We start from the raw sequence: 13,814 nt of genomic DNA on the forward strand, positions 1-13,814 counted from the left end.
GACACGGGTTCGAGCCCTGGTCCGGGAAGATCCCACATGCCGCGGAGCCACTAAGCCCGTGTGCCACAACTACTGAGCCTGCGCTCTAGAGCCCACGAGCCGCAACTGCTGAGCCCACGTGCCACAACTACTGACGCCCGTGCACCTGGAGCCCGTGCTCCGCAACAAGAGAAGCCACTGCAATGAGTGGCCCGCGCACCGCAACGAAGAGTAGCCTCCACTCGCCGCAACTAGAGAAAGCCTGCGCGCAGCATAACGAAGACCCAATGCGGCCAGAAATTAATTAATTAATTAAATAAAATAAAAACAGACACTTCTGCTGCCTCCCGCCCCCCCCTCCCCCCAGTGGGAGTGGAGAGGTTCCCTTTCACATGAGCCCGATCATTTCATCAAACAGAAGAGAGACGTTAGGGACAGGAGGAGGTGGCTGCATCTACAGCCGTGCCTTCTGGCGGTGCTCTCTCCCAGGCTGTGGCTCAGCTGGAGCTGGGAGATGTGCCAGGCTCCTGGGGGCCCCCTCCCCAAGGGGGTGTTTGTCCTGGAGGTTACCGTTCTCTCCCTTACAGTCCTCTGCCCCAATTCTGCGGCTGGTTCTTTGTCCTCAATAACTTCTCTTCTTTCATTCCCAGACCCTGCTCTGCCTTCAAGGCATCCGGGTCTTCTCGGGCCTGGAGGGGTCTGTCACCACTCCAGCCAGAAGTGTTCTTAGCCCTGGGGCCATCAGTGTGTGGACAGGTGCCAGGACTAGCCTTTGCCTAACTTCCTTTTCAGTCACTCTCCGGGGTCAGGAAGGCACCTATGGCAAAAAGCAGCATTTGTTTTAAATTACTGGAGGGAGAGAAGTTAGCACAAGATTGTCTTGACCCAGAGAGAGACCAGACCTCCTGAGCCCAGAGTCGGGAAGGAAACACTCAGACCGGGTTGGCCCAAGGGGGTCCACCCAGATGCTGGTGTGCCCTTGCCTCCCAGAACAGCCGCACTCACTTGCTGGTGATCTTTCCCTTTCAGAGATTTGAAACCTGAAAATATCCTGTTAGACGATTACGGTAAGTCAGGCAGCGGCCCGGGGATCCTTCTCCTGCTCTGCAGCTGAGGTGAGCGTCGCAACCCAAAGGGAGCAGGGGTTCCCCCAGCGGAGACTCAGAGACACTGACCCGGGGTCCACGGGAGGGCAGAGGGCATGGACAAAGCTCCCACCCGGCAAAGAAGCAGTGTGGCTCGGCCGAGAGGGAGGAGAGGGAGAGAGCGAGCAGTGAATGAGGAGTCGAGAATTCCAGAGACTCTGGGCCAGTACTTAACTCTCACACAGCTTCCCTGCACCTCATCTTCCTTGTTTGTGAAATAGAAACAGTGGGTCCTGCCCTGCCTGCTTCAGATGGTGGAGGGTGGTGGTGAGGTTCTGACAAGATAGCTTGAGGAGAAGTTGTTTTATCAACTATAGCCAGCTATAAATGTGTTGGGCGTTATTACTTGTCTATCACCATTGTTATTTTCTTGTGTGTTTGCACACACATTCACGGATAAGAGGAGCCACCACAGTAGCCCCTCATGACTGTTCAGCCTCTCATGCCTGGGAAGGGGTTGTCACATCTTATATCTAACTAGATCTTCTCATCGCTACAGAGGGGGCAGGGCCGACACCCCTGTGCCCATTTTACAGATGATAAGATTGAGGCTCAGAGGAGCCAAGCTGCCAAGGTCCCTCACCCAGCAATATCAGTGGGGAGTTGAGACCAGAAACCAGTTCTCCCTGCCAGCATGCCCCAGACATCAGGCAGCCCCAGGCTGATGGGAGAGAGAGAGGGAGGGAGGGAGGGAGGTTGTTCGTGACCAAGCGAAGAGGTTTGATTGTGATACTGTCGTGTGGTGGAGCAGGCAGAGGGCTCAGGGCCCACTGCCCCTCTTTGGATGCGCCCAGTGCCCGCAGGGGTTCTTGCTGGTTCCAGAACTGTGTCCACCACTGATTTGTTGCCCAATGGCTGGAATATGTGTGCTCTCTCCCCTGCCCCCTACCGTTCCTGCCTTTGTCAGGGGCCACTGAGCCAGGGGAATCCACTCAGCTGCAGCCTAGCGGGGTCTCTGGCGTTGGGCCTTGCTGAGGTCCAGGCTGGGAAGGAGGGTAGTGTTCCTCCCTGCAGGGTCAGATGAGGCCACGACCCTGCCAGCTGGGCCACTAGGAGAGACAGCACTGAGGCGAGCTCTCAGCACCACGTTGTCTCTGCCTTTTGGGGGTCGGTCCTGGTCCAGGAGCTCCAATGCCTCCTCACAGTCTCTGCTAAGCCTGGGTGGCAGTGTCTCCAAAGGGAGAAAACAGCCCCCGAAGACCAACAAGGCAGCACAGGGAGTTGCTTCCCAAATTGCTTTATGATTTTTCCCCTTAAGCAAATTGTTGCAAAATGTCAGGAGACTCTTACATTTTCCCATGAAGCAATACCAGAATCAGGCCAAGGCATTTTAAACTTTGTGACATCAGCGTTCCAAGAAGCCCATTAGGGCATTTTATGAGGCAGGTCTGCGATCGTCTAACCAAATCCAGGCATCCTTTTCATCGTTAAGTTTTTCTCCTAAAAAGTAATACTTTACCCCTGTCCTCTGACACCTGGACTCTCCCAAGGGTCTGCAGTCACCCTGCCATGGCAGGTTCGTTACCACTCTTTCTAGGACAGATGAAATGCCAGGGGCCCATGGCAAGTCTGGGGCCCTGCCCAGGGTAGACCAGATGTCCACATGACCATCCCAGGGACCTATTGACTCTGTTGTCCTCCCTCAGGCCATATTAGGATCTCGGACCTGGGCCTAGCTGTGAAGATCCCGGAGGGAGACCTGATCCGCGGCCGGGTGGGCACTGTCGGCTACATGGGTAAGTGTAGGCGCGGCCTCTCACCAAGCCCCACCCTCAGAGCCACTGGCCTCTTTGTGCAACTAGAAGTAGTCATGCTGGGAGGTGGGAGGTCTTAGCCAGGGTTCGGGGAGCATTGGGGCACCAGGGCACAACTTGACTTCACTGAGCTCTGCAGCTCCCACCCCTAGCCCCAGCTACATCTCTTGGGAGGGCAAGCCCCTCCCAAGGTCAGTGGCAGAGCTGACAAACAGCGCTGCCTGGGGGTGGGTGGAGTAGGGGTCTGCTGAGTTGGCAGACAGCCTTTCAGGGTGACCTCGAGACGGGGGAGATCATTAGGAAGGGTCCAGAAAGGAGAGGAGCACCCCGCCTACTGTGTCACAAGTACCATTCTAAGGAGAGACCAGCCTCGGGCTCCCTGCGCTGCATCCCCTGAGCCTTCTCTGAGACCATCATCCCGGGAGCTACGGGGAAGAGCCCCAGAGCTACACCGACCCCTGGAATGCTCCTTCCAATAAGGGATATTCCCTGGGCTTCCTTCTGCACACCTCCCACTCATAAGCCCACTCACACCAGGAGGTAGAGGACTCCTGAAAGCTCTGGGGGTGTGGAAACCTTGTTTTCCTCTACCGGGCTGTTGCCAGCGACACATGCTTAGGGTTCTAGACTTGGTCTCTGGTGCTCGAGGGTCCTTTTCAGGTTGCACGACATTGGAGGACCTCTGGGGTGTGTATCTGTGTGTATGTTGGGGGTATGTATACCCATGTGAATGCTGAGGGATGGATGGACAGATGATAGGTAGATAGATAGATAGATGACAGATGGATGGATGATGGATGGATGGATGGATTAATAAATGGGTGGATAGATGATGGATGGGTGGATAGATAAATGGGTGGATGCATGATAGATGGGTGATGGTTAGATAGGTCCATCTGTGCACCTTTGTGTGTGTCTGCCCGTGCATCTGTGTCTTCTCCTCTTGCACAGAGTGTCTGCACAGCACATAGTGTGTGTGCATACCAGCACGTGTGTGGATGCATTTGCCTCCCTGGATGAATGTGGCCTGCCTGATGACCTGAAACTATCTTTTTTGCATTTCTATGGTGAATCTATAATTCATTTTATCAAAATGTTAGAGAAGCGATTTGAATTCCAGCTAAATTTAAAATCGTTTTACTTTGGGTGGACATACCATTCATTGAAACAAATACGTGTGCAGCACCTACTGTGTGTCAGGCGTCGTACCTGTTACCGGGCACAGCAGGAAATAAGGTGGCTCACAGTCTAGTGGGGGAGACATCAAGGGAACAGGTTGTTTCCATCCACTGTGGTCAGGCTTTTGAAGCCACAGTCAGAGTCCTGGGAGCACAGCAAAGAGCAACCAGGGCAGGCTCCCAGGAAGAGGTGGTATTTACAGCAGGTGGTGGGCCAGGGTTGGCAGCGGGAGGAGGTCTGAGCCATCAAGCTCCAGGCCTTCTGTGGGCAGCAGCATCACTCCTGGCTGCAGGACGTCCCGAGGCCCCATTGACATCGCAGTCCTGGCCCCATCTGCCCGGGCTCTGACCTGCCACCAGCTGTCTCTCACCTCTCCTCGCTTCCCTGCTCTGCCCCCAGCTCCAGAGGTCCTGAACAACCAGAGGTACGGCCTGAGCCCTGACTACTGGGGTCTGGGCTGCCTCATCTACGAGATGATCGAGGGCCAGTCGCCCTTCCGCGGCCGCAAGGAGAAGGTGAAGAGGGAGGAGGTGGACCGCCGGGTCCTGGAGACCGAGGAGGTATATTCGCACAAGTTCTCCGAGGAGGCCAAGTGCATCTGCAAAATGGTGAGCTCCCGGTGAGCCAGACGCTGCCCCGGGTCTGGTGTCCAGTGCTGGCTCCCCTCCCGGCCCTTAGCCGAGAACAGCAAATGGGCTGAAGGGGACAGGGTCGGGGCACGCTAGGGTGTGGGCGATGAAGCCACCAGGCTGGAGGAGCAGGCTGTGGACTGGGGCGGGCAGTGAAGGCTTCCGGGAGGGAGCCTGGGGTGGAGCAGGGCGGCTCTGTGATAAGGGAGGGGGCTGCGTGACAATGGGAGACACCCTCATGTCCAGCTCTGTGGGGGAAGCCAGCATGGGGAGAAAGGGGCTGATCCTGGCTCGCCCCCAAGATGCAGAGGGATCCAGGCAGCCCTTACCCTTGACCTTGGGCCTCCTGCTGTCTCTCCAGCTCTGGACCCCTGGGTGCTGGCTTGAGGCCGGGGCTGTAGGTGGTGATAGTTTCAGTCTTCGAACATCTTATACTCGAGTTTTCCACCCACTATATGGAATGTTGGTCACACTTGCTGGGGCCCTGCGTGACAGCATCCATGGATAGTGAACTTGACCCGGCCACAGGCAGGGCGCACTCGGGGAATGACCTTTAGACAGGCTGGGTGGACGGGGCCAGACTGGGGGGCTGGAAGCCAGATAGAGGAAGGAGTGACAGGAGCCATCAAAAGTGGAGCTGGGGGACTTCCCTGGCGGTCCAGTGGTTAAGACTTTGCCTGCCGATGCAGGGGGTGCGGGTTTGATCCCTGGTCGGGGAGCTAGGATCCCACATGCCTCGCGGCCAGAAAACCAAAACATGAAACAGAAACAATGTTGTAACAAATTCAATGAAGACTTCAGAAATGGTCCACATCAAAAAAAAATCTTAAAGAAAAAAAAAAGTGGGGGCTTCCCTGGTGGCACAGTGGTTGAGAGTCCGCCTGCCGATGCAGGGGACACAGGTTCATGCCCCGGTCCGGGAAGGCCCCACATGCCGTGGAGCGGCTGGGCCCGTGAGCCATGGCCGCTGAGCCTGCGCGTCCGGAGCCTGTGCTCCACAACGGGAGAGGCCACAACAGTGAGAGGCCTGCGTACCGCAAAAAAAAAAAAAAAAAAAAAGTGGAGCTGGAGAGAGTCCAACCCTGGACCGCGGCCCTTCCTCTCGGCCCAGGTGGGCCCGCTTCCTTTCCTGCCCGGCTCGTAGGCTCCCAAGGCCCACCTGTGGCCCCCAGGGCCCTCCTCCCTCTGGTGCTAGCCCAGCTGTGCTAGCACCTCCACTGCAGGCAGCTGCCCTCTTATACCAGCCACTCGGGGACAGGAGGTGCCTGAGCGCTTGGCTCTGGGCACTGGGGATCCACAGATCCCCTTCCTCTCCCTGCAGCATGCTGCACCTGGAGCAGCGGACAGGCCGGCGGACCCTCAGGATCTGAATCCTGAGTGTAAACCAGGCTAGAGTGCAGAGAAGGGCAGGCCCGGAGAGCCGATGAAAAGTAGCAGAGTTTCTGCTTCTAGAAAACCTGAGGCTGCACTGCTAGGGGCCCAGAAACCTTCTGGCATAGTTCCCACCCCCAGAAGGCCACCCTCCTGGAGCCGTCCGCCTGCTGCCTGACCGCTTCCTCTTACCAGCCTCGGTCTGACGTCACAGAGGCATGGGAAGAAGGATTTGGGCTAGAGCTGCCATCTGACCACTTCCAAAGGAAGAGGAACCATAGATCTGCCATTGGCATGTGTGAGAGACAGTGAGGGAGGTGTGGTGTGTACACAAGCAAACACACGCCCGGACCACAGGCCGGTGCCAGCCTGTAGCTGGGGGACCTCCGAGAAAACAGGTGGCCACGGCAGCCAGAGCTGGGGTCGGGGGGCAAGAGGAGCAGGGCAGCAAAAGGCAGGTACGTGGAAATGTGGGGTCCTAGGGATGATTGACAACCGGGGGCTGGGGGGTGCCAAGGATACTTGGTTATGTCACAGTCAGGTATCTGTCCAGAGGGAGCTAACTGGACAAGGGAAGAAGGAGGTCAGAGCATCACCAAATGTCCCAGGTCAGGGAATTCAGAGAAGCAGGTCTTGAGAAACGCCCAGCAGCAGCATGGGATGTGCTGAGAGGACAAAGAGGCACAGAGCGCCCCCTCCCTGCCCACAGTCATCGGCTTTGGCGCCCGGCTTTGGGGCCCCAGGACCGGGGGCACTGCTGTTCCTCTGCTGTCCCCTGGTGGCCACTGAAGGAAAGGTGGCATCTGAGCCTGGGGCTCCAGGCAGACCTGGGTCCCTAGGTGTACGCGTCAAACCAAGGTCCCCTGTCTCTCTCAGCTAGAAGAACCTTTGGAGCTCTCTGGCCTTCCTCTGCCTCCTTACCCTGGGGTCTTGGAATTCTGGTCTTGGGCTTCCTCTGAGCCCTTAACCACAGCCCATCTGGTCTGGCAGCCAGGCTGCCACCGCCAAGGGACACCAGCTCAGGACACAGCAGGGCCTGACCGTAAGGAGACCATGGAGGCCCGGGGCAGCTCCAGCCCCACCTGCCGAGGAAGGTCTCTCTACAAACAGCAAGGAAGCTGGTCCCTGGCCCCCAGATTCTGTCCCTCATTCCATCCTGGCAGCCACAAGACCCTCTCCACTGCCCCTGGTGTCCAGAAATGCATGCATCTCATTGCCTTGTCCCCTGGGTCCAGTCGTACCTAGGCCCAGACCTCAGCCCCCACCTTTCTCAGGCCCCTGCTGAGTCCCAGCACTGGTTCTTCCCCACTGGCCCTGTAGCCCTCTCAGTCTCACCGGTCCTTCCAGCCCATTGCTAGTCTTCCTCCTCCAGCAAGCCCTCTCTGCCTGCCCCATCCACCTCAGCTCACACCATCTCTCCCTCTCATTTCTGGTTTATACGGATACTACATGTGTAAACTCTACCTGATGCTCAGGTTGCAGACAGGCAGCATGTAGGTGGGTGTTTATTTCAGCCTGCATAGTGTCTTAGAGAGAGGTGAATAGTGGGTTACTTGCCAAGATTTTTAAATGGGGCAAATTCACATAAAAACCTGGATTTTCTGGCTTCTCAAAAAAAGCAGAAGCCCTGGACACTGGCCAGCATCCCTGCCTGGCAGGAGCTGACGGGCATCCTGGCACGGCCCACCCAGCCCAGCCTACCCCTCACCTTATTGCTCTCACTTGTGCCATCTGTCTGGCCAGCCCCTGCAGGCTTTGCGGTCTGCAGCCTCTTGGGATTACTCAGAGCAGAGCAAAGTCCCAGGAGAAGAGCAGCTGAGGCTCCGAGCCACCAGCCCAATGGGCAAAACACTCTTTGGTGGTCGGTGGACCAAAGGGTGACATTGTGAGTGGCTATCTCATGGCTTAGTCCCTTCAAGGCTGTGACCTGGTGCTTGCCCCACTACCACCTTTCATTCCTTAGTTTGGGGGGGGGCAGTCCCAGCAAGCCTCCCCTCCAGACTCTGGGCCCCAGGAGGCCCCCCTGCCCACTGGCTCTCAGGGCAGCCATAAATGTGTATTAAATGAGCACATGCAGAGGGCACCAGAGTATTGGTAAAGGAAAGGGCTGGACTCCCTCCAAGGTGCAGACCACCCACTTTGATTTTAGTCTCAAAGCAGACACTTAGTAGATTCCAGCTGCATATATGGTGCAGTGCTCAGTGGGGTGGGGACACTGGGACTGTGGGGAGGGACTGATGCCCTGCGGTCACGTGGCGGCCCTGCCCCATCTTCAGCCGGGGCCTGCCCCTCCCCTTCCCCCCTTCCTCTCTTTCATTCACACCTTCCTCCCGTCCAGCTGTCTCTGCTCCTGCAGCCCCTTCCTCTCCTATTAACCATCCTGCCTTTTGGTTGTGATGAGGACAGTCCTCTACCCCAACCATCCTTGTCTCCCCACTACACCTGTATTAAAATCCTACCTCTGGACCTGCCCTTCAGGACCGTCCATCACTCTCCCCAACCAGTCCCCTTCCCCCGACCCACCTCCCTCATCCTTCACTCGGACTCAAAGACAGGTGTTCCCCAAACACACCCTGAGTGTCCCTGCCGCCCTGTTCATGATGCCACAGGTCCCTCCGATGCCTGCTCCCACCTTTGAAAGCCTGTCTCAGACGCCCCTTCCCCAGGACACCTCCCGATGCCTCAGCTGGCAGCCAGTTCTTGTTCCTCTGCCACCATGGTGTCATATCTGCATTGCCTTGACGGGTCCTCTGAACAAGAATTTTCTGAGGCCAGACCCTTAGCATCCTCTCTCGGGACCTACTGGGTACAAGTCTACAATGTACTTATGAACGGAGTAAATGAATGAAAGAACCTACTGACCAGCCCTTGCCCTTTGTAGCTTACCTGGAGCAGAAGAGTTAACACCAACTCAACAAACATCAGTGCATGCTGGGTTGGAGAAACAGACAGGACTCCTGCTCTCCTGGGGGTTCCAGGCATCTGAGCATGCTGGGAACATGGGACCACAAGGCACACTGTGGCTCAGGAGGCCACCCTGAATCGAGGCCTGAGCAGGCAGTGTCCGCTGGGTACCTGGGGTGGCGCAGGCACTGCGGAGGAGAGAGGAGGGACGTTCGGGAGGGCTCAGGAACACTCGTGTGAAAGGGAGGTGACCACAAGCTCTCCGAAGCCCCTCTGCCCCTCGGGCCTCTGGGCAGGAGGAAAAGCCCCCCAGGCAAGTCCTCATGGGGCTATCCTGTCACAGCTGCTCACCAAAGATGCAAAGCAGAGGCTGGGCTGCCAGGAGGAAGGGGCAGCAGAGGTCAAGAGACACCCCTTCTTCAGGAACATGAATTTCAAGCGCTTAGAAGCCGGGATGTTGGACCCTCCCTTTATTCCAGATGTAAGTAGCCTCCCCAGCCTAGACTGAGCCTGTGCATTGATTTAAGACCTTCGACTTCACTAAACATCTGTGCTGGGCCCCGGGTCAGAGGCTGAGACCTGTGGGCAAGGGGTGGCCCCCATCTTCCAGTAGCAGGGTGTCGCCCGGTCTGGGGGTCTCTCTGTACCCACCCTGGCATCATCACCTCTATGAAGTCCTCATCTCCAGAATCCCAGGCTCCCAGAGCCCCTGGGAGGCCTCCCCCACTGACCTCGAATACCCAGAGGGCAGGGCCCGGGTTTGTCTCTGTGAGTCCCCGCACGGCTGCCCCAGAGCATGTTTGGTAGATGAGTGAGATGAAAGAGATCACTATGGTTACGGCGCCGGGGCCATAGCACCGCTGACGACAGCCCCATGGCCTGGTGCCTCGACTGCCCCATTTTGCAGGTGAGGAAACTGAGGCCTCCAGGGGATATGTAACTTTAACAAAGCACCTAAGCACTACAGCTGGGACCCCAGTCCAGGTCTGTGTGGCTGCCGAGCCTGTGTGCTGACCTACCACCCCTGACTGGCCTCCGATGCGAGAAGGGCCAGGGAGGTCCTCCTGGGACATCGCCCCATTGCATACTGTGTGGGGCAGTGATGGCAGGAAGGGGCCCTGAGCTCTTGTCACCCCAGCTGGGGGCCCCTTGGCCCCTCTGAGCAAAGGGCAGCCCGGGTTCCCGGGGTGGGGGTGGCCCTGGGAGACCCCCGCTGCTCTCCATCAAAACCCTCTGGGCCTGGCTGGGGCCACCAGAGCCACAGGCAGGGCTCCTGGTGACCAGTGCCCTGCCCTCCCAGCCCCGGGCTGTGTACTGCAAGGACGTGCTGGACATCGAGCAGTTCTCCACCGTGAAGGGCGTCAACCTGGACCACACAGACGACGACTTCTACTCCAAGTTCTCCACGGGCTCCGTACCCATCCCTTGGCAAAGCGAGGTGAGCACGGCGGGGCCCTCAGCTTCACCCTGAGGGGAGGGTGCAACGAGGGCAGAAGAGGGACAGCTGGGTGGGCGTCCCTGTGGGCATACTGGGGCATGGTGTGGTGCTGGGTCAGGAGCTGGCTGGGCAGGAAGAGGAGGCCTGTCCCGATGGCTCTCTGGAGGAGCGTGGCTGGGAAACAAGAGAAATGGGGCAGCAGTGGGAGGCACAGGGGGGCTGGAGGTGGGGCAAGTTCGAGCTGGTTCGAGTGAGATGGCAGTGATGGGGCAGTGGGCCTGCAGCGCTGGAAGGGGGAGGGTCTGGAGCACTGGGGTAGAGGCGGAGCTGGGGGTGAGTCCCGTGGCTGGGAGATGAGCGCTTCCCTGCCACTGCCCTCCATGGCCGGCTGCTGTCTTCTCGGAGAGGGCGGCTTGCAGGGCCGTCAGGGAGAGGCGGTGGGCGGGCCTTGCTGCCTGGCTCTCTGCCCTGTGAGATGGAGGGCGGGCGGAGAGCCTGGCAGGACCGGGCTCGGGGCAGTGTTGCCCAGGGCTGAGCTGCTGGGATTCCTGTCCACCCAAGATGACCAACGCAGCCCCTGACACCACCCGTGTTTTGACCGCTTCTCCAGATGATCGAAACAGAGTGCTTTAAGGAACTGAATGTGTTTGGACCTAACGGTACCCTCTCGCCGGACCTGAACAGAAGCCACCCTCCGGAACCGCCAAAGAAAGGGCTGCTCCAGAGGCTCTTCAAACGTCAGGTGAGACCCTCACTCCCACCTCAACCCTGCTGTCCTGGCCTCAGCTCTGGGAACCCCCAGGTCTTAGCCTTCCAGACAACTGAGACCAACTTGCAGGCTGGGGAGACTGGGGGCAGCAGCAGCCTGGAAGGGAGAGGCAGCCTGTCTGAAGTGCCTTGAGACCCACTGGCTGATGGGGTCCCCAGAGCAGAAGGGGCAGGGTCAGCCCAAAGTTAACCGGTCATCAGGGTTCCTCAACCTCGGTTCTGCTGATGCTTTGGGTTAATTCATTGTCACGGGGACTTATGCGTTGAGGGAACTTAGCAGCATCCCTAGCCTCCACCCAGTAGATGGCAGTAGCACCCACTGCCGTGTGTCAATCAAAAATGTCTCCAGGACTTCCCTGGTGGCGCAGTGGTTGAGAGTCCGCCTGCCGATGCAGGGGACGCGGGTTCGTGCCCCGGTCCGGGAAGATCCCACATGCCGCGGATCAGCTGGGCCCGTGAGCCATGGCCGCTGAGCCTGCGCGTCCGGAGCCTGTGCTCCGCAACGGGAGAGGCCACAACAGTGAGAGGCCCGCGTACCACCCCCCAAAAAAAAAAAATTGTCTCCAGATGCTGCCTAATGGCCCTGGGGACAAAACGCCCCCCTAGTCGAGAGCCACTGTAAAGACGACGCAAGTTATATAGGTAAAGATTTGACAAAGAACAGGGGGATCTGGTGCTGGAGAGGTGATCCCCAAAGACCCTCATGGCTCCCGTAGTTTGATGCTGTGCCCTGCAGCTGGCAGCCAGAGGAGACTTTGGCCCTCAGGAAAAGGTACTCTTCCCTCAGAGCCTGTCCCTGGATCAAGGGTTGCTGTGGGCCACATGGGAGAAATGTCCCAGGAAGGACCCGGTAGGCTCTCTAGAGTGAGAGACCCCTAACCTCATCCCTGCCACCAAGAAGATGGCCACAATAGCGCCGCCTCCTGGCCTGGCCCTTCAAGAAGGCAGGGCCCCATCCTGAGGCCTGGGAGGCCCCTGGTTCCTTACTTTCCTCCTCCTCCCCCCAAGGGAGTAGCAGCAGCTCTGTACCCAGGCCCCGGGCATCCCAGCTCCCTCCTGCTTAGGTAACAGGGAAGAGGTGGCTGTTCGTGGCACTCCACTGTGGGCCAGGCACTGAGGGGAGACTGGGGGCAGCAGCAGCCTGGAAGGGAGAGGCAGCCTGTCTGAAGTGCCTTGAGACCCACTGGCTGATGGGGTCCCCAGAGCAGAAGGGGCAGGGTCAGCCCAAAGTTAACCGGTCATCAGGGTTCCTCAACCTCGGTTCTGCTGATGCTTTGGGTTAATTCATTGTCACGGGGACTTATGCGTTGAGGGAACTTAGCAGCATCCCTAGCCTCCACCCAGTAGATGGCAGTAGCACCCACTGCCGTGTGTCAATCAAAAATGTCTCCAGGACTTCCCTGGTGGCGCAGTGGTTGAGAGTCCGCCTGCCGATGCAGGGGACGCGGGTTCGTGCCCCGGTCCGGGAAGATCCCACATGCCGCGGATCAGCTGGGCCCGTGAGCCATGGCCGCTGAGCCTGCGCGTCCGGAGCCTGTGCTCCGCAACGGGAGAGGCCACAACAGTGAGAGGCCCGCGTACCACCCCCCAAAAAAAAAAAATTGTCTCCAGATGCTGCCTAATGGCCCTGGGGACAAAACGCCCCCCTAGTCGAGAGCCACTGTAAAGACGACGCAAGTTATATAGGTAAAGATTTGACAAAGAACAGGGGGATCTGGTGCTGGAGAGGTGATCCCCAAAGACCCTCATGGCTCCCGTAGTTTGATGCTGTGCCCTGCAGCTGGCAGCCAGAGGAGACTTTGGCCCTCAGGAAAAGGTACTCTTCCCTCAGAGCCTGTCCCTGGATCAAGGGTTGCTGTGGGCCACATGGGAGAAATGTCCCAGGAAGGACCCGGTAGGCTCTCTAGAGTGAGAGACCCCTAACCTCATCCCTGCCACCAAGAAGATGGCCACAATAGCGCCGCCTCCTGGCCTGGCCCTTCAAGAAGGCAGGGCCCCATCCTGAGGCCTGGGAGGCCCCTGGTTCCTTACTTTCCTCCTCCTCCCCCCAAGGGAGTAGCAGCAGCTCTGTACCCAGGCCCCGGGCATCCCAGCTCCCTCCTGCTTAGGTAACAGGGAAGAGGTGGCTGTTCGTGGCACTCCACTGTGGGCCAGGCACTGTGCTGGGTACTTTTTGAAGGCGTCTCTTATTTAATCTTCACAAAACCCCAGGCCTTCATTCAACTATTCATTCCACCAATATGTATTGAGCACCTACTCCATGCTAGACTGTTGCCCGAGGACTTAAGATGCATCAGCAAGCAAAACTGCATCCCTCCTTTGGGGCATCTTAGTGACGTGTGAGCCCAGGATGTGCTCCCATTAGCCCATTTCACAATGAGGAAACTGAGGCTGAGAGGAGTTAAGGAACGTGCTCAAGGTCACACAGCCAGTGAGTGAGCCCTTGCGGAGGATCTGGGATAACAGGGCGGGCAGCACGGATCAGGCACACTGAGAGAAAATGCAGACTGAGGCCTGAGTTTGTGGTTTTATCTAAAAACTCCATGTGAGTTTCACCTCCTATTCCATAATATACTCATATCCATCTACTATAAAAATATAATTTTCGGGCTTCCCTGGTGGCGCAGTGGTTGAGAGTCCGCCTGCC

General features: G+C 57.9%; 1 protein-coding gene across 4 annotated transcripts in view; it reads left to right on the top strand.

Annotated features, from left to right (window-relative positions):
* GRK5 (G protein-coupled receptor kinase 5) overlaps positions 1-13,814 on the top strand; it is a 214,929-nt gene that overhangs the window by 198,944 nt on the left and 2,171 nt on the right. For all 4 annotated transcript variants that reach the window (XR_003004637.1, XM_024755944.1, XM_024755946.1 and 1 more), the window contains 6 exons: positions 1,009-1,046; positions 2,771-2,860; positions 4,457-4,665; positions 9,305-9,442; positions 10,262-10,399; positions 11,010-11,141. Coding sequence is in view for 3 of the 4 variants with exons in the window: in XM_024755944.1 (XP_024611712.1) it covers positions 1,009-1,046; positions 2,771-2,860; positions 4,457-4,665; positions 9,305-9,442; positions 10,262-10,399; positions 11,010-11,141 (745 nt within the window). In the remaining variant the exon portion in view is untranslated. The remainder of the gene's footprint in view (positions 1-1,008; positions 1,047-2,770; positions 2,861-4,456; positions 4,666-9,304; positions 9,443-10,261; positions 10,400-11,009; positions 11,142-13,814) is intronic.

The sequence above is a fragment of the Neophocaena asiaeorientalis genome, unplaced genomic scaffold (assembly GCF_003031525.2).
Source record: "Neophocaena asiaeorientalis asiaeorientalis breed wild unplaced genomic scaffold, Neophocaena_asiaeorientalis_V1.1 scaffold85, whole genome shotgun sequence".
Classification (NCBI taxonomy): domain Eukaryota; kingdom Metazoa; phylum Chordata; class Mammalia; order Artiodactyla; family Phocoenidae; genus Neophocaena; species Neophocaena asiaeorientalis.